Source organism: Cibotium barometz, chromosome 3, assembly GCF_041138505.1.
Source record: "Cibotium barometz isolate CiBa-2024 chromosome 3, ASM4113850v1, whole genome shotgun sequence".
In the NCBI taxonomy this organism is placed as follows: Eukaryota; Viridiplantae; Streptophyta; class Polypodiopsida; order Cyatheales; family Cibotiaceae; genus Cibotium; species Cibotium barometz.
Genome location: NC_141048.1, coordinates 16,228,797 through 16,250,138, shown reverse-complemented (window position 1 = coordinate 16,250,138; position 21,342 = coordinate 16,228,797). Strand labels below are relative to the sequence as shown.

General features: G+C 43.2%; 1 protein-coding gene across 1 annotated transcript in view; it reads left to right on the top strand.

Annotated features, from left to right (window-relative positions):
* LOC147639765 (D-xylose-proton symporter-like 3, chloroplastic) overlaps positions 1–21,342 on the top strand; it is a 101,604-nt gene that overhangs the window by 9,799 nt on the left and 70,463 nt on the right. The window contains exons 3-5 of the mRNA XM_086773768.1: positions 18,555–18,614; positions 18,800–18,866; positions 19,001–19,125. Of these exons, the coding sequence (XP_086629894.1) occupies positions 18,555–18,614; positions 18,800–18,866; positions 19,001–19,125 (252 nt within the window). The remainder of the gene's footprint in view (positions 1–18,554; positions 18,615–18,799; positions 18,867–19,000; positions 19,126–21,342) is intronic.

The window sequence follows — 21,342 nt, the reverse complement described above, 5'->3', positions numbered from 1 at the left end:
CTTGATAGGAAAAGAATCATGCTGGGAAACTCTTGCCTGAGGACAACTTTAGAGGTGCAAGGGATGGGCAGACAGGTCAAACCCAAGGTTACTCTATGTGAAAGGTGAAAACCCTGAGGGCAAAATGCTCCCGAAAGCTAAGCACAAGAGACAAGGAGGACATTCCGCATGAAGAACCATGTCTCAAGAGCCGGAGAGAGAAGATCTAAGCCCAAAAAAAGCAGAGAAAAGCAAGACCCAACAATTGAGGACAACTGTTTAATAAGTTGGGGAATGTCACCGAAGCATCAAAATATAGATTGATGATATGCAAAAAATGGCGTGACAATGGTGTCGTGGCATTGACGCGTGGCAAAGTAGCACAAGGTTATCTTACAGGCTTAGAATGATGCGACTAGCTTTTGGAAAGCAAAAGATGAAAAGTTTTTTAAAAAACTAAGAAGAGAAGAGCATTTATTATCAAAAAGATGCTTTTTGGACTATAAGTGAGTTTAAAACACTTTTCTTAATTACTTTGGGCAACCCTCCAATGAGTTTTATCTAATATAACTCGGAGGGGGAAGGGGCCAGCCCAAGGCTATTTCGAACCCTAGTGTGGTGTCCTTGAAGAAAGGGGATGAGCTACCAACCAAGCAGGATGCGGTTGAAAATCAAAAGTCTTCATCGAAGAGATCTTCCCCCGAACAGATCACCCGGTCCTCCACCTTGTGGAAGGAAGATGGAGAAGCCATTCCAAATATCACATCGTGGAAAAAGGCGACATCTACTTCATCAAGCCTTTCATCTTCCTCATCTTCATCTTCTTCATCTTCTTCTTCCCCTTCCAGGTCACCCTCTCCACAACATGGAAAGAAAGGGAAGAAAGGTAAGTGCGAAGCTAAGGAATTTAAAGAAGGAGAAAGGATAGTGTAGTTTACACTATATGATGGAGCGCATGGTTACACAGACAAATCCCTTACTTTTATCCACCAATTTTATATTGTTTTTGGTTTTGAAAACTATTCGGAATCATCCAAGATTCACATGGCTAGTTTACATCTTACGGAGACAATCAATGCATGGTGGGGTGCACTCATGGTTGAGGGAACATCTCCTAAGAAATGGAAAGACTTCAAAAAATAATTTTATGAAGTTTGAAGATGATGTGCACCTTGCATGGGAAAGATTGCGTATGGAAATAGGTGAGACAATTGATCATAACAACAAGAAATATTGGGATGAATATCTCGGGATTACTCCTTTTAAAGAGATTTTTCCGGATTGTCCCAAGGGACCTCGAGAGCAAGTAAAGTCCAAGGAAAAGTCTAAGCCAGTGGTTGGTGGGATTCTCGATATATTGGGAAACACTTCGGAACCCAAGGCTAGAGAGTTATACCTCTCTTGGGGCAAAGTGCGGAACAAAAATGCTCTAGTGTTAACATGGGAGCCACAAATAGTTTCATTTCCATAGAGCTTGTGGAAGAGTTGGCCCGAGGAGATGGGACCGGCCTTGCATGTAGAACAAGGGTTTCATGGTGAGGCAGTAGCAGTAGTGCCTATCATTGGTAAGTTAAGGATTCATGTCCAGGGTTATGTGGACTATGAGGATTTCTATATTTCACCTTTGAAGCACTCGGATGTCATCTTGGGGATGCCACGGTTCCATAGGAAGAGTGTTATTATCCAAAATTCTCGAGAGGACTATTTCTGTTAAGTATAAGAATAAGGATATCACTATTGTAGCAAAGAAGAAGGGAGATACCATTCCTATTGTATTCCATGTATCTATTTCCAAAGCAATAAAATCTTATGTCTTTGCGTATATGATCTTTGTAAAGGATAAGAGTGGTGAAGACTCCTGAGCAACTAGAGGATCATGTGATAGTGTTGATTCCAGGAAGTTCATGCCCGAATCGACCTCCTTACCATGTGAGTGCAGTACATCAAGAAGAGATTATGACACAAGTATAAAACTTGCTATCAAAGGGGTTAATACGGCCTAGTTCTTCACCCTTTTGTTGTCCGGGGCGGGTTGGTGATATATTGGATCAACTAGAAGGCGCATCATTCTTTAGTTGGATTGACTTGAAGAGTGGCTATCATTCGATTCGGATCTAGCCACAAGATATTCACAAGGCTGCCTTTCGTACCACTTTTTGGATTGTATGAGTATTTGCTGATGACTTTTGGACTCACAAATGCTCTGGCTACCTTCAATTGCATGATGGATTGGATCTTTAGACCTCATCCGAAGTACGCAGGCACTTTCTTTGATGACATCATTGTGTTTTCCAAGACCAAAGAGGAATATATAAAGCATTTAGCTAAGGTATTTCAGGAGTTGCAGGAGCACAAGTTATTCATCAATGGAAAGAGAAGTGAGTTTTTCTTAGAAGAAATACATTTACCTTGGACATATAGTGTCTAAGGAAGGAGTGCAAATGGATCATCAAGAATTGCCTAGAATTGAAATCCATACATGAGGTGTGTAGTCTCTTGGGGTTATGCTCCATATATAGGAGGCTCTTTAGAAACTTTGCCACCATTGCTGCTGCTCCATTGCATGATCTAACCAAGAAAAAAGTAGTATTCTGATGGGGTGAGCATTAGAGACATGCCTTCAACTTCTTGAAGTAGAAGCTTACTACTGGACTGGTATTGGTCATTCCAGACCTAGTGAAACCTTCTATGGTGGAATGTGATGCAAGTGGGGATTGTATAGGGGCCGTTTTGCAACAAGAAGGGCATATATTTCTGCTATGCTTGAGAGATGAGCCTTGAATTCCCGTGAGAAGTGTAGCACTTCCACCCACTTTGGGCATTTATGCTTGATCACATTGTGATAGTTCTTTTGGGTGACCATGGCAATACATGCTGTGCCATACATCAATGGCGACATTTCCAAAAGCATAGTATGATGTATGCTATTTGAGAGAAGTTACTTCAAAAAAACCGCGAGGGGCCCAATACACCCCATCAACAAAACCCCCTTGCAGGATTGATTTCAAGCCTGAGGCATTTTTCGATGGAAGAAAATCACCACTGCATTTTCAGACAAATGCTTGAGGGGGTTGACAATCGAAGGCACCGTGATGTCATAGTCATGCTTAGGCACCGGATGTTTCCACCGCTTTTTGTTTTCCACAAAATCTTGAGCAAGTGCATCATAAATAAACTGCTCTTTAGAAGAAAGAGCCACTTTTGTATTGACCGATTTGTCTGTGTCTGTACATAGCTGCTTATTCCCATGTTCTCCTTCACAATGAGAGTAAACTTGATTACTAGAATCACCCGTGATGAAAAAAGAGAGAATCCCACACTCTGACAAACTCTCACTCCTTACACAGACACACAGAGACACTTTTTTTTTTGGGGGGGTGAAAGCACTGTTCTGTTTATTAATTAAATGTACAAAGGAGTGTGTCTCATTGCAAGACACACACTACTCAGAAACAATGATAAAACACCTCTAACTGATTGTAAGGAAGCTCTCCAAGACCATGGCAATCTTGAAGAGACAGAAGAAGAGATCTCCCGTAGTAAGTGAAGTAAGAGAAATCAGCAGTATGAAGATGAGATGATTCCAGGCCGTGTAGATGGTCCAGAGAGCCCAAAATCTCATTCAAGTAAGAAAGAAAGGGGTGAAATTGTGGAAAAGAGCCAGAAGTCTCAACCAAATCTTCGACTTGGAAATTTGATTGCGTAAACGTGTCGAGAGATTGTCGAGGAACTGATGAGCAGAGGGGCAAAACCATAGAGTATGTGGGGGATTGTTTCCTTTGTTCGAGAGCATCTTCTACAATCCGGTGATGCAATGCGCCTACAAGCTAAGAAAACCCCAACCGGCAATGCTCCCACCCCACGTCTCCATAGAAAGACCTTTTGCTTAAGAGAGAGATTACTTTTCCAAATACGTGAGAGCACATCACGTCACCACCTTTGACGCTTGTTTAGATGCCATAAGCGATTGCCATGTTGTTTAATCCATGGGGGGGCAATAACAAGTGATACGCTTTCGTAGCAAAAAGCAAAGGCATAGGAAAAGGGCGGAGTTGAGGCCTGCGTGGAACAAATGACCAATCATCTAGTCTCTCTTGGCTTTCAAGAGGAGGCACAGGCTGAAATGGGGCAAGCAATTCGACGAGTGTATTCCAAATCTGCGTATGATGCATACCCAATCCAAGTCGTTGCCTCACTTTAGGGAAGGAAAGTAGCATGCCTTGCATATCAACCACATCATCTATGCTGCGCATGTGCATGAAGGAAATAAGATCTGCGAGGCTCTAGAGTGGCCAGAGGCTCTTGAAACACCTTGCTCCAATGAATGTATATCAACCACAGGAAAGTAGCATGCATATCAACCACATCATCTATGCTGTGCATGTGCATGAAGGAAATAAAATCTGCGAGGCTCTAGAGTGGCCAGAGGCTCTTGAAACACCCTGCTCCAATGAATGTTTTCTAGGCGCAAGGAATTACTGATTCATTGCTGCCACCCATTCCAATGTAGGTATTCCAGAATAACTTGCCAATCCTGAATCAACCCGGTGACATATGGGCAACCTGGGATTTGAAACCGGCCTTCAGAAATTTGACGGGCAGTGAAACAAACACTCGCACCTAAAACACTTCATCACCCATGGGAACCTGGAAAAGGGAAACAAACAGGGGGAGCTAGAGTGCTCCTGCAAATAGTACAAGAACACCGATTGGCCCCAAAACGCAGTGGCGCCCCTTGCGGTATTTCTTTACTTGAACAAAATTTGAGTACAAAGTACAACTTGTAGAATCCTCTACCAATAGGATCCCTCGAAGCTTTCACCCAAGACTTCCAAATAAGAACTCTCGTGATTACAACAAAGCATTCCATAGAGAAGGCACACTGGTACAACACCTCCCTGCTTGAAAAGGTCTTCTCCATCGCTACCATGGATCTCTCAAACCCTTTCCCAAACAGCAATAGGGCTGAACCAAACATATGTCCTTCCCTATAGTCCCAGCTTGCATGTAACCTCGAGAAAACTAGAACGTGTTCACATGAATCCAGAGACATGCTTTCCACATGAAACCAAAGACCTGTATCCGATAAACCAAAGACCTGTATCCCATAACCATAGGCCTATTTCCTCGATACCAAAGTCCTGTCTCCTCTCGAAAACCAATGTCCTGTTTCCATGACAGATAAACCCACATATGCAGCATCCAATCACGGTGCCAAAAACCCAGTGTTGTTTTCCATAGCACCAGGTGAGAGAAAAATAGAGAACCTGTAAGCAAATCCTTGAGCACATATAAGTTCGATACGAAGAGAAATCACACCATCTCTCCCATGAACATTGTCCCGTGCATCTATAGCTTGTTCTCCTGTTCAAAGTCTCTCATACTTCCATGTTCAAAGTCTCTCGTACTTCCATGGTACACAAAAGAGAAAACACACCGGGCTCTTATGATGAAAGAGAGAGTTATACAGTGGTCGGCTGTCTCTGTCCAGCCCCTGTTTCGCCTGCAATCTGCCCGACTGGCTGCACCTGCCTGGCTGCCCGTTGCTGGCCGCCTGGTCCCCCCTTGCTGTGCGCCTGGTCCCCGGTTGCTTGCAGCCCGTACACAGCCCGTCTGGCGCCCTTTTACTGGCTGCAGCCCACCTGGCGCCCACAGCCATACGCAGCCCATCTGATGCCCCTTTGCTGGCTGCAGCCCATGTGCGCAGCGGCGCCCGGCTGGCTGCAGCCCATGTGCACAGCAGCGCCCGGCTGTACCACACGTACGTGCAGCAGCGCCGACTCCACACGGCGACCTGCCCGACGATGACCACCACCCGGCACTCGTCATCGACCACACGGCGACCACCCAGCGATCTGCCCTCTTTCAGCACTGCCACCCTTCGCTTTATAAAGAGGTGATTCCAAACGCTTTTCTCAAAAAGCCAAAAGCAAGAATCAAAATGCATGCTTACTAAAATAATAATAATATTTTAAGCCTTCAAAGGTTTAAAAACCTTATAAACTTGAAGATCCTCTTTTGTCCCTTTCGCACTTGGGCTGGCCACACATATGGGTCTCCTTTTCTTATCCCAACTGATGCTGTTCACACTGTCCATCCCATGCCCGTGCCCACTTGCTTGTTGTCTAGAGGGAAAAACACAGGGTCGTAATAGGTTTCGTCCTCTAAACTTTCAAAAAACTCTCTCTTCGTAAGCAATAGACCAATGCCCAAAAGCTTTGGTTTGCATGACTGTCACCAAGTGAGAAAGCATGATGGCCCAAGGTTGTCGTTGACATAGAAATTCCAATATAAGGGTGCTTTTTCGAGCAATGAGATGTAGATGAATATCAAGTATGTTGAGTCCACCTTGCATCTTTGTTGGAGTGCAAACCAATTCGTTTTTGAGAAGATGGAGAGGTTTTCGATCCGTTCTTGTGCGCCAAAGACAATCTAAGGCCTTTGACAAACACATCCAAATCTGATTTTGTCCAAGGCAATAATGGCAAGTGAAACTGGACATACGCAATGAGAATGGATTGTACAATTTTCACGCGCACATGCAAGGGCCACATAGATAGCTTCCAATAGTTGAGTTTTTGTCTAAGTTTCTAGAGCACCCATTGCCTTTCTTGCTTAAAGAAAACATGCCAACCAATTGGATATCCCAAGTGTCTTACAATTTTTGGGGTGGAAAAATCTGTCTTGGCCATAGAACACTATGCTAGTCACAGTAGTTTAAGGGCAAGAGCTTGGATTTTTGAAAATTCACAAAAAGGCCAGCAGCCAATCCATATAGATGCAAGGCATCCATGATATTATGAAGATCCGTTGGTGTGTTTTGGGGGAAGGAGTCATTAGCATACGCATGACTCACAAAGTCTCTTCCTCCAGGTATGGTGATGCCATGAGCTGCCATTCTCTACTAGCTTATCTATTTATAATAGCATTGGGTGCGTTGCAATAGCATAAAGAAGAGCACTAAGTCGACAACCTTGTCTAAGAGAACGACCCATCTTCTAGGGCATTAGACCATTGTCGATGATGCACTGTGCTTGGCCATCCTCATAAAGCCAGTAGATGACATTCTTCATTTTATTGCCAAATCCCATCCTTTCCATGACCAAGGCTACAAAATCCAAATGGATTATATCAAAAGCCTTTTCAATATCAATTTGTATGATAAGCACATCTTGGTTTGTATATTTGGCATACTCAATACCCACATAAGCATTTGCAATGTTAACCATGATTTATCGGCGTGGCACAAAGCCATATTGCCTTGGGTGCAAACCATAAAAAAAGAACATCTTTGATGTGGTTGACAATCATTTTGGCTACCAATTTGTAGATCACAGGCATGAGTGTGAGCGGGTGCCAGTTTGATAAGCGGTCACATAACTGTTTCTTAGGCAGCAGATGTAGCAAGCCTTCCTTCTAGCATGAAGGGAGATGACCATTAACCCAAGACCGAATTGATCATAAATAACAGTTGATTTTTTAAGAGATCCCAATAATCCACAAAGAATTCCACATTGAGACCATTCCAACGTGGGGATTTCCCTCCATGGTAAAAGAAGACTCCATTTGTTGTGCTTGGCAAGCAGTCATAATCAGATTAACAAGATCAAGCATGGCATTCCGAGGATCCATGACTTGCTAATTTGGTGAACCGGGCGTAGCAAAGAGGCTTTGGACTTCATTTTGTAGCTCAAGAGAGTCTTGAGTCCATCGATCATCAGATATCTTCAGCCTATGGAGAGAATGCATTCTTCGTAGTGTGAAGGCTTTTGAAAAAGGCCTTGGAAGAGCAACTTTATCCTTCAAAGAATTTTGTCTAGCTTTGTCTTGCCATTTAAGCAATTTCCTGTGATCATTCCTCTGAATAAAAAGTTGAGCTCTTGTCAAGGCAAGAGACACACACACACACACACACACACACACACACACACACACACACACACACATTTCTCTTGCATTAGAACTATTTGGTTGCTAGGCTGGCACTCTTATTCTATATTACAAGATTTCTTTGCTTTCTTAAAAAAAAAAAATGAGTTAATAACCTCATTCTAATTCTGGGGCATATGACTGGATCCTTAACTAATTTATCTTGCTACAAAGATCTTTTTAACTAATTTAGATTGGCACATGACTGGACCCTTGGTACTGCATCCTTGGTGTTTTTGGGCTGGATTTAGCCTTGGTGTATTGATAACCATTTAATAGGTTATGCTATATATGGTGGGCATTGGGTTTGGTAGCCGTCCGCCTCTTTACTTCCATGAATACTCGGATATTCGCCTGCAACGACTGGGGCCCTGGATCTTCTGCTACGAATGGCGGGAGCTCCACATAGATGGTGCATGGCTTCCTATATAACTCAAGGTGAGTGGTCTATCCACTCACTGAGTCCTTTGTGCTTGTTACAGTAGATATGGCTTTGTCTCTGGCTACATCCGGGGGTGCGCCTCCTTCGGTTAATCAGGTGCATATTTTTAACAAATGCACTTGTTCAGTTTACGTCTGTTGCTGCTAACTGAATGGCCTTGAAGATTTTGCAATTTATTCTCCCTTTGATGGCTTCATACATGTTTGCTAGCTTATACAGGATGGCTGATGCCTTGATTCCATAGGGATAGATGTATAGGTGGACTCTACCTTTCTGTGGAATAGTGGCTTGTGTGCCATGCTATTTCCTCATTGTTTTTGGCAGATCTCATAGTGAGTTGTTTTGTTAGATGTTCAGGGATTGCCTGATGCTCTGTTTTGTTGTATTGCTGACATATTATAGTTGTCTAACCACATTGAGCAGTCCATATTAAATGGATTATTGCAGGAACAGGATGCATATAGGCTATTTATTTATATTGGGTGTCTGTAGCAAGAATTTGCCTCACGATTTTTGTCCTGCTCGTGGGTATGCGTTGAATGCACGCATAGTAATGGGTAATTGCTTTTGTGGTAATGCTGTTTGACTTGTATTTTGCACTTGGATGATGGCTTCTTTTGTGTCCTCTGGCACTTTGTCAGGTGGAGAGTATTTCCTGTCTGATGATGTTGCGTTATTATGAGGAGGTGTTGAGGGCTGCCTGATACCATGTTTGGTAATCAATACATTGGTTTTCACTGTACAGGATTTGGTGGTCTCTCAGGCCATAAATCTATCTCGACTGACTGTGTTGAGGTGGACATTGGGTTTGTATGGAAACACTAATGGCATAAGACACATTCTGAAATAGATAGGTGTTAATACATACACTTCTTGAACCTAGGTATGTGCAGATTATTTCTCTAAAACCTGGGTTACTCTGGTACCTTCTCTATATATAATGAATAGATTAAAACCTGGTTATCACTTTACAATCCTGGATATAGGTTAAAGGGGTATTTTGGGTGTTCTTGGTTTTGCTTTGCTTATCTGTTCTCTCTTGCTTAATGGCATGTTGGGCAGGATGTTTGGGCTGCCTTGTACTTTTCAATGATATGTATATAGTGCTGCAGCTACTGGCATGATATGATATGGTTCCTGCAGGTTAGTTGCCTTTTGTGTGGTCACATGCTTTATAACATGTATTCCAGATTGGGGTACAATGGATGCATTAACCCTTACTTGCTATTGCTCTGCTCTATTAGTTCTAATCCATCCTTCTGCGGATTTTTCAAACATGCCTTTTCGGGATATGGCTAATTGCTATCCTGTTGTGATTGGTGACATTATGAGCTCTGTACATGGGCTGGTATTGTAGTGCTGATGTTCTACTGTGGAAAGAATCCTCGATATTTTTGGTACACTATGGCCTAGGCTGCTAACTGGTAGTCACTTATCTGTTGTCAATATATAGGTTTATAAGTTATACTATATGATGGGAATTAACATGAGTATAGTGATGCCGTTATTGGTATGGTATGATATGGTTCCTGCAGGCATGATTTTGTGGTAGGTGGGCACTTGCTTTGATGCATGTACTCCATATATGGATTGAGATACAATGGATGCTCCATTTTGTCTGGTGCTCTGTCAGTTGTAATCCATCCCTTTTGCTAGATTTGTCATCCATGGTTTTTTGGTATATTGCTTACCTATTTTGTAGAGAATGTTCTATAGTCTGGGCATACTCTGGCATTGTCGTGCTTTTGATCTGATTTGGTTGGATTTCTGATAATGTTGGTACAACTTGTACATGACTGCTACTATGTAGTCATCTACCTGTTTTCAATATACAGGGGTATTCTAGTATGCTATAATATAATCTGTAAATTAACATGTAGAATGAAACATTTAATGAATCTGTTAAGCCTATGAAAAAATTACGTAATTCATCTGGACAGCATTCGAGTTTATATGTTTCAAGAGTATTAGAGTTGCATACTGGTTTGACATACTCTGAGTGGATGGTAAAAAGTTTCAAATTGCTTATGGTATATAATCTGTAATGAATGTATCTGGTAGGTAAAAACCGGAACTGCAATTTTTCAGGGATCTGCACCAATCTTGTCTAAGTGCAGAACTAATTTTAGACTGCTTGTGGCCAGATTAAGGCTTTGGTTAATATTAAAATATTACAAATGTTAGAATATTCATGAATAACTGATGGGCTTACAAACTTTGTAGAATATCTGACAATGATATTCTGGATAAATTTCATAATGATTCAGATGTTAACTTTAAAAAATCCTATTTGTTGGACATCAATAACACGTGGTTGGGCTTTACGACACCTGTAATACGCATAGGGACTAACATTTCTGTTGTTGCTTGTGTATGGATGCAGGTAACAGAGCTCACCTTTTCAAATAGGATGTTTTTTTGGGTTGATGTTGTTGCTGGACAGTAAAGCCTATGGGCAATTTTGTTCTTTTGAAACATTGTTTCTTCACTTGAAAATCTTGTATAATTTCAATGAAATAATACAGTTTTTCCCATTTACTTGTCGGAGTTGTTTTGGTCTTCTGACGTTTTGTCAGCTGTGTATAATTATGTATTTTAATTTAGGCAAAACACACACACATGTTGGAAATAAGTGCTCACTAGGAGTACTTTTAGTCTTGGTCATCTCAGTGTATGCCACGTGGCACCTCTATAATTGTCCCATAAGTCACTCTACTCTATCTTGTACTTCTCACCTATATATTGTGGGTGTCACATCAATGAAAGCATCAATCTTGTGTCTTGTCTACACTCATCTCAAGGTAACTCTTTGTCTTTCATTTTTGTTCTTGTTTCATTTCTAGTCTGCTCTAGCTTTCATATTTTCTACATGGTATTTTAGGGTTTTCCTGTTTTTTTCCTATGAGCTTTCGCCATTCTCTCCAAGCTGTCCCACTCAATTCAGCGCAGCCCATGTGTTGCCCGCCATATCTTCAGGCCGCCGCCTAGCTGCATCTGTTGCCCTGCGTAGACCTGCACATGCTATCCAGCGTTGAGCTACACTTGTTGTGTAGCGTTGACTTGCATTTGTTGTCCAACGTCGCCTCTTATAGCTGCACGTGCTGCCCTCGCCAGATTCACAGCATTGGGACATAACTCGACCTGCTGCTGTAGCAACCCGTCAGCCTGAACTTGCTGTCCGCCCTGTTCAGGCTCATACAGCCCACTGTACTGTTGCTGCTTTGGCTGCCTTCTTCATCAACTCAAGGGTGCGCATCATCTAGAAGCAGCTGCAGATCGACTTTCCTCCTGATAACGAGCTATTTGCTGCATTCAGTTCTGCCATTGTTTCCTCTTGAAGAGTCTACAAGGTATTGTGCATTGTATCCTTCAGTTTGCTGGTCAGTCCTTTTCTTATCCTCATATCTGCAAACTGCTAGTTCCTCATGCTTCGATGGGCTGTCACATGCTATGGCCTTGACAAGTGGTGAGAGAGCCGGCTTCTAAAAACAATTTGGATCTCTTCTTTCATTCATTTCTGCAATCTTGTAAGGGAATAGACACTGCCCTTGCATTTTAGCAAGAGGTAAGACCTTCCCACATGGCCTCTTCTACTCATTCTCTTATGTCTATCGACAAATTCAATGGGTCCAACTTTCATACTTGGCAAATCAAAATCAAGTGCCATCTTATGAAAGAAAGTCTTTGGGATGTTGTTCACCATGCTGCTCCCGAAGATTCCGACATTGAGCAAGTTATCACTTATGCTCCCACTGCCAAGAATGACAAAGCCTATGCTATCATCTTGCTCGGTCTTGGAGATGATTACATTCATCACATCTCCGACATACAGTCTGCTTCTCGAGCATGGATCACTTTGGATACCCTTCTTGGACCCCGCTCTAAAAACTCTAAGATTGCACTTATGATCTCATTCTTTGATCTATATATGCAAGAGGGAGCTACTATAGCCTCTCATGTCAATTATTTTCGCAGTCTTATGGTTCAGCTTGCATCAGTGAAGTCTCCCATCTCCGAAGATATTGCTATTGCTGTGCTTCTCAAAAGCTTACCTGACACCTATGCTACTCTTGTCACTACCTTCAAGTATCACAATAATCCTACTCTTGAAGGTATCATCAATGCTCTCCAGGAGGGGATGTCTTCAAGGTCCATCTGTTTGTCTACAGTCAGTCTTCTGTCTATCTAGTCTTGTCTGTCTGTCTATCTGTTGTCTGTCTATCTGTCTATCAATCTGACTGTGTCTTGTTTTAGATCCATCTTGTCCCTTTCCTTGTGGACCCATATGAGGATATCACTTGAGGAGGGTGTCTCAGGATCTTTGTCTGTCATGTCTTCTGTCTTGTCTCTCAGTCTATAGGTCTTTATGTCTGTCTTCTAGTCTTGTCTTTCTGTCTTCCTCCTAGTGTCCACTTAAGGAGGGTGTTGGAAATAAGTGCTCACTAGGAGTACTTTTAGTCTTGGTCATCTCAGTGTATGCCACGTGGCACCTCTATAATTGTCCCATAAGTCACTCTACTCTATCTTGTACTTCTCACCTATATATTGTGGGTGTCACATCAATGAAAGCATCAATCTTGTGTCTTGTCTACACTCATCTCAAGGTAACTCTTTGTCTTTCATTTTTGTTCTTGTTTCATTTCTAGTCTGCTCTAGCTTTCATATTTTCTACAACACACACGCAGGTTGCAAGACTTGGGGGTTCCATGAGAGCTCATCTGGGGTATTATGGCACTTTATGAGACAGTAGTTGATCAGGTGCGGACTTTAGAGGGTCTCTCCCAGCCGTACACTCCACTATAGAGGTGAAATAGGGCTGCCCGCTCTCTCCGACTCTATTTGGACTATACATTGATGAGATCTCTGATTATATTGGGACACGAGGGGACAGAGGAACCCATTGGATACCCCTGCTCTTATATGCTGATGATATTGTGCTTATAGCAGACTCACCAGAGGGTATGCAGAGGCACTTGGATACTTTACATGCTTATGCACAGGACAGTGGGCTCTCAGTTACCCTTGGTAAGACCAAGGTTATGGTGTTTAACACTATAGCTCAGTGGGTTTGGAGATCAGCGCCTATTTTCACATATGGGCAAGAGACAGTGGAGTATGTTGACTCATACACATATCTTGGAGTGGTGTTCACTGGGCCCACATTTTCCATGAGGGGGGCAGCAGAGGCCAGATTGACTAGAGGATATGCAACACTAGGAGGTCTAGAGAGGATGGGCTCATAGGTACAGTTTCAGGAGCCACGCACTAAGCTGTGGCTTTTTGACACGCTGGTCACATCGGCTATGCTGTATGGAGTACAGATCTGGGGGCCTAGCCTAGATCGTCACAGTCGATCAGGACGCACATACGATGGATGGAGATCGATGGAGAGACCACTTGTGTCCATGATCTCCAGGATGATTCGGGCTAAGGCCTCGGTACCCCATGAGATTATTAGAGCCGAGATGGGAGCACCACCGATCGTAGTCGAGGCTCTTGCCAGATCAGTGTCCTTCATTCAGAGCACCCGGCAGCTTCCCCGACACCGGTATGCACGACTTGCTTTAGAGTCCTCTCATCAGCTAGCCATGGAGGGAGACACTTCATGTTGGTATGCGCAGATAGCATCCTGGTTTGACCTCCACTGGTTTGACCTCCACGGGTTTGACCTCCACGGGTTCAGTTTAGACAGACTTCCACCCTTCCAGTACTCTCTGGAGGCACCCTCTCTCACCTTGACACATTCTGAGATTAGTAGAGTCATCAGACAGGATCTCATTCAGTTGGACACTAGGAGGACATGGCTAGAGCCCTCATAGGAGTTGGGGACGAAGATGGCTTTCTATAGAGACCATCTTCTCCGCACCACTGAGGATGGCTTTATACTTAGATCGAGCTACATGGATACCCATCTGTCTCATGGATTGAGTTGCGCCATTGGGCAGATCCGCACCTCTTCACATCAGTTAGAGATAGAGACATGCAGATTTAGAGGCATACTTCCACGGGACAGGATTTGTCAGATTTGTTGGATAGAGCCAGAGACGGAGGAGCACTACATCTGTCGCTGCACAGCATATTATGAGATTCGAGGGCGCTACCATTGCCTTTTCAGAGAGGGATTTGGACCACTGGCTAGAGTCATGGACTATTGTGATCAGCGATGCTTGGGTTTTTATCTCTTGGAGATCCGCAGGCTCAGAGAGTCCATTATCAGGAGCAGACGCCCGATTGGCATGGAGTCCACACAGAGACAGATTACTGACTTCTTTAGAGGGACTACCCGGGAGGACACACAGTCGATAGCCCAGCAGTGGGCACCCCGTGGGACTCTAGTTGAGAGAGCTATCCAGTTGGGCAGATCTAGACGCCCGAGGGTTCGCGGATCCTCACATCGGAGACGGTGCCTACACCGGAGGATTCAGAGCATCATTGGGCTCGTCCGACCAAGCATCTCACTACGGCAGATATCCAAGCCATCCGGCAGAGACCCATGCTAGAGCTCCTAGGATGATCATGACTCCAGCCATGTACTGTTGTACTCATTGTCACTTTTGTACTCCCCCATATTCATGTATTTAGGTATCCATGTACTCATGTACCCCATTTTGACTAGTAGCATTAGCTTCCCCCCTACTGATGTATTGTGGGGCTATCTCTTTTCTTTTCCAAACAGTGTATCAGATGTCACATGGTTGTAACTTTGGTCTCATAGGTCACTTTGGCCTTTTGAAGACGTTAATATAACATTTCATTTCATTCTCTCTCTCTCTCTCTCTCTCTCTCTCTCTCTCTCTCTCTCTTGCATACACACAAAGTCAAGCCTAGAGGTTGTGCAGAAGCAGAGGCAGTAGACGGGAAGAGATCAGTGGCAAAAGAGGAAGATGACGACCAGCAGGAATAAGCGACAACCAGCAGGAAAAGAATGACGAGCAGTAGGAACAGAGAAGAGCTAGGAAGAACAGTCAACAGCACTCAGCAAGAACAAATGATGTCCCAATCTGAAGTAGTAACAGTCTATGGCCGAATCCCTCTACACCGACCCAGAGTAGGAAGGTGCGATCGCCTATCAATGTAGTGTGCGCGCACACACGCTCGTGCGCAAGGCTGAGAGATCGTTGGCGAAGACGCTCAATAGTTGCACCCCTCTCACACAACTTGTTCACCACAAATTTTTCACACACACACACACACACACACACACATAATGCATGGCTGTGAGTGAATCATGTAGTTGAAAAGAAAGCTTTTTGTTTGTGAATCTTGAAATTGAGTTTTAAAGCATTACCTCTCCAAGTGTGCCAAAGAACCATATCCCTTGCTTAGCTGAGCCGTAGCATCCTTGCATAAGGTGAAGGGTGGACCTCTCCTTGATATGTGTCAGAGTCGACCACTTCCACGTGTTCCCCTCTACTGGTGAAAGTATGCCTGCCTGATCATGAGGTATGAAAGACTATTACCTTGATTTTATTGAGATTGGCCTGAGGCTCTTTTCGTGTGCAAAATACCTCAAGTACATCCAATCTTTTTGCAACCCCTTTGATGATGGATGATGATGCACAATATCATCTGCAACGAGCTCAACCTCCTCTTCCTTGGTGATGTCATTATAGTAGTGTAAATTGGCTTAGAATCTTCACCAGATTTTGCTAAGTTTACCTCCTTCACTTCAGTAGGTCCATCATAGACTCCGCTCTCCTTACTTGTAGGTCCTTGTTTTGCATTTTAAAATACTAACTTATGATCCCCTATGGTGTATGATTTGTAATGCTCCAGTACTAGGTGTAAGTCAGGTTCTTGTTCTTTCTCTTCTTTAGCTAACTTGACAACTTTAGCCTCAGCCTCTCATTCCTTTTGGGCTAACGCATGGTTTTAGTGCCCAATGCCTGGGCACATTGCTTGAGGCTACGTGTTTGCCACGTGGCACTACTATTGGAGAGGTTTGTCATAGTTGGCATCAAAGTTGCCACGAGGGACACTTGCAAGATCGCCGTGCCCATAATCTTGAGGATTCTTCTTTTGACTACAATCAAGAGGCGTTGCGAGAGTAAGTGTGCCCTTGATTATAGTCTAGAGAGGCATCATTGCAGCGTCACAAGATCAGGCATCGATGCTCTCGAGATAGTCGTCAGTAGCAATACAAAGGTATGGACAGTCACACATGAGAAACGGATATTTCACTTTAGGTAAGATCCCTTCTGGTGGAGGAGTGAGATCAACCTTGTTGTATGTCAAGGAGTAGGCAACCAAAGGCCAGAAGTACAAGCAAAAGTATGAAGATTGGTTCAAGGAGATTGGGCAGTGTGTGTAGTAGTGTACAACAGTCTTGGCAGGGGATTGTGCCATGTGGCAGTTGGCAGCATTAAATGTAAGTTGTGGACAATAAAAACAGGCAACAAGAGTTTCTACTTACCGATTAGGAGTGCATATGGATACACATAGAGGAAAATCGTTATTATTATCTGCATTTCTCTAGTGATTGGGGCCTACAGTGTGACTCTCGCGTAAGGGCTGGCCAAGGAGGATCTTGAGTGGAGCGTGGATTGTGAACCGACGTCTTCATTATCAGCCATCTCTTGTACTTGAATCTCAGCTGTAACACTTGTACATAATATAAAGCAGTAGTTTTAAGACTCTTGTGTGCGCTATGTGTTTGATTCTGTTACACTCTTCTCTCAAAACATAGCACATAGGCACAAGTGTTCTACACAAGTAGATGGATACGATGGCTTGGACTAATAAAGAGCTGGCTTCCCCATATTCGTCTTTGAAATCAGCTACGTCATCATTATATAATTCAAAGAGGGTTGGAGTTAATGGAAAATCTTGCTTCAAAGTAGTGCTACTTTTAGTTGCATTAGACATTCTTCCCGATGTTTTGACTTGGAAAGTGCCATTGCTGCCCATAACAGATTTGATGGGAAGTTGAATTCTAGAAGTCTTAAATTTTTTTTCCCTCAAAGTGAAATTATATTGTCTAAAACTAGTGTGCCCTCTAGCTTGCAATTGATTTTTCTCTACAAATTGCTAACCAAAGTTTCAAGAAAATGATGCATATATCTTGGACATTGTGTGGCTGACCATGATTGTCCTGTAGAGTTCCTCTCAATCACTATGCTAGGATAAACATCGTGGTAAACAGCTTCGAGTGCTCTACTAGGACTAGGTAGATCTAGAATAACCCCACGAGTCAACACACTACCTTATAGTCCTGGACCTCTGCTGCACCAGAGGCTAGGAGAACCACATGTTGTAGATCCTAGCGTCCCATACCACTGGGATATGCCCCATATACTTCTTACAAATCGATCATACGTCAGCTTGGAGACTCCGGAATGTTCCTTGAGGTATAATAAAGTTGTTAGCAATTCCCCAACAACACCCGGCACAGAAACAGTGTCTTGTTAGAAGAATAAATCAACCCGAGGAATCAAGTGATCTCAACATCAATGATACATGTTCTAAGTACGGATCCCTGCAGTTCATACAGCGTGAGGTACGTAACAGCAACTCATAGGCTCCCTGAGGACTCAACCCTAGTTCGCTAGCATTTGGGTCTTTGGGCTAAAGCAGGCCCTATATATGTGGTTATTAGCTGGTGGTAGATCCTTTTTGGATCTGGAGATGTCAAAGGATGATAAATAAGAACAGACAAGACAATGGATCATAGGTGTCTCTGGTTATCAACCCAACCGCATCCCTCCTTTCTGGACTCGCCCACTGAGCTTACAGTTGTGTTGGGTGTCCATATTAATCCCTAGCAAAATAACCTCGTGCTGCCATCTGAAGTAGATGCTTCCCCATTCTGTTGGGGCTTCCTTGCTAACCTAGCAAATATTTCATAATTGGTCTAGGCATGGATCTGATGGTTATGTCTCATGTGTTCCCACTTTTACATAGACTGGGCCTCTAACCATTATGACAACGGTCACATTTGTGAAGGTCCAAACTGCATCCTTTGTTAGCAACAACGATTTTTAGACACTTACTACCACAAGTTTTTTTATATGTTTGGAAATCGCATGCATTTTCATTAACTTTAACTTGCTATTATACTGAATATTTTACGTGTCTTATAATGCATGTATTATTATTATTATTATTGCTATTTAAATAATGATCAATGTTCGTATCTTTAGTAAAGCTGCTGTCTTCCGACATCCACTAATGAGTAGCGCTGGTATGTTTTTATTTGATGATGCAGTCTGCCTCATTGAGTGGAACCAACTGGTACGACCTATCATCAGTACAGATAGGGCTTGTGGTAATGCATCTTCTCCTTGGCTAAACATCATTTGTTTTTCCTTATCCTCGTCGTTGTTGATGCAAATATGGCATGGATGTTCAGAATCTTTTACCAATTGAATGCTCTGTAACATCCGTCATGTTGCAGATAAGTGTCCAATGGTGTCATAGTTCTGTTCTAAGCATTGATTTGTGACAATGCAGGAGAGCGGTTCACTATATGGTGCCCTAGTGGGGTCTGTTTTGGCCTTCACTGTAGCAGACTTTCTAGGTTTCTTTATCCCTACTCCAACTATGCAAAGAACGTTTCCTTTGAGGACTTAGTTCTTAACTGTAAATTATTCTTCAATAATTATTTCTGCTACGTAAGATTCCTTATGAAAGTTCTGAAATATACATGTGAAGGTCGTCGAAGGGAGTTGATCACAGCAGCTTCCTTATACATCCTTGGAGCAGCCATACAGGCTGGAGCTCCCAGTTTTGCTCTTCTGATTATTGGAAGATTAGTTTATGGCCTCGGAATTGGTGTGGTAAGTATTGGCATAAGTTGTCCACAACTAAAGCTGTAGGAATTTCCTTTTATTAGCTTGAGCTCTGTTATGTTTTGGATTGGAGAAATTTGTGTATTGGGCCACTGACTGTTTGAAGCAATAAACATAATCAACATGTTGCACCACATTGCACAAAGCAGGGTAGCTAAAAGTCTACTGTTTCATGTCCAACTGTCTAGGCCTGCTCTGATACTAATCCAACGACAGAGGAAGTGTAAGGAAGATAATTATGTGGCTACTTGGGGCTGGGGGTCTATCAAAAGGACCCATTTCCCCCTTTGAAAACTATTTTTCTTGTGTAATAGAGTTTCCATTCTTGTACCCTATTGATTCTGTTGTTATCTCTTGTTATCTTCTGGTATTTTAGTCTCTTTTGGCATCACGTTGGCGATTCATGTCACTTGTGATCACTTATTGGCATTCCACAGTGGGATCACTCTCCCTGCTGTTTTTTATATGGTATAGGAGCTTCTTCTGATTTAGTGAGGCTACTCTTGCTTCGTAATCTGATTTAGTTTTTTATATGGTATAGGAGCTTCTTCTGATTTAGTGAGGCTACTCTTGCTTCGTAATCTGATTTTCCTTGTATATAGTGCCACCAAGTGCTCACATCTTCCTCTCTGCTAAACCATACTATTGTAAGCCTTCCACAGCTCTTAAACTGCTCTAGCATGGTAATTTGTATAAGTGGCTGATCTGCACAAGCACTTCTACACCTTGCGGAGTCTTGTAAAAGGATCCAAAACTTTGGGCTGCAAGTTGTTTTTGAACTCCCTTGTCCTCTTTGCATAGTGATGAGAGGCTCAAGTTCTCAAGTTTCCTCTTCCTCCTGATGTATTGTGATCTCTTGGCAGCCCTATACTCTTGCTATATGTTATCGGCATGTATCGAAATCACTAGATGTCTATGTTCCCAGAGAAGGCTATCAAGCATCCGGGCAGATTGCTACCATGCTTCCCTCCTATGTGTGTGTAACATCTCCCGATCAACAAAGGGAAGTGACAAACAAAGCTCTAGGCCTAATCCCAAGAGTAAACGACGAGTCCCCACAAGTCGTCCTCAACAAGGGCATGCCTCATCGTGAAATTCCATAGTTTGCAGTTAGTGGAATTAACTTCTAGATTTCAAAAGATGGGATGCCATGTCAAAGAAAGTAAGATGGAATGGAATCCCAAAAAATTACCAGATTTCATAAGTTCAAGGGATTTCAAGAGTCCATAATGTTGCAAGAAATCAAAGGAGGATTGAGGAGATTTGGAAGGAATTTCCCTACCCACAAGGATTTGGATCAAGCATTAGTGGAGGTTAGTTATTTTCTTCTAACCGCTGCCCAGGGCAGGTTATGAGCTTTCAGGGTGTAGGAGTCTTGTCTGGGCTGGTATCTAGCCGCTCTTGAGCGTGTGCAGGAGATTGTTGAGACCATGAGGACTGAGTATGTTCATGTCAAGAACCTTCTTGCTCTCTAACAAGGAACCATAGTCCTAGTGGTTAGACCACTTGTCTTGGATCACGGAAGTCCCTATTGGAGAAGCTAAAGAGGTCAAGAGGTGTGTCAATCCCTCTTGTTTGAGCCCTTCTCTACTCTCTAATCAACTAACCAATCTTTCCAAAAGGTAGTGGTTAAGTGAGAAAGCTTGAACCACATTTTTCTCCAATCATGATCAATCACACTCACTCAAGCAAGCAAGCAAGCATGCACACTCAACACACTCCATCCACACACACAAGCATGCATCTTGCAAAAAAAGCAAGCAAGCATGCATACTCAACACACTCCATCCACACACAAGTATGCATCCTACAATCAAGCAAGCAAGAAGGTAAGAGATCAAAAAAGGATTGCATCGTCGAGCGTGAGCGCTTAAGCTACTCCCATCTGCTTGTCAGTTGCCCTCGCCATCACTCTGCTCCTCTAAGTCCTCTGCCTCCCAGTTGCCCGATTCGCCCCCAGCTTCTGCCCGCCCTGTTGAGCACTCGCCTCTCCCTTCCTACGCCATCTGCCCTCGCCTGTCTCTAGCCAATGTTCGCCCCCCAAGCCCTCGTGTACCTTCATGCACACTCAACACACTCCATCCACACACAAGTATACATCCTACAATCAAGCAAGCAAGAAGGTAAGAGATCAAAAAAGGATTGCATCGTCGAGCATGAGCGTTGAAGCTACTCCCATCTGCGTGTCAGTTGCCCTCACCATCG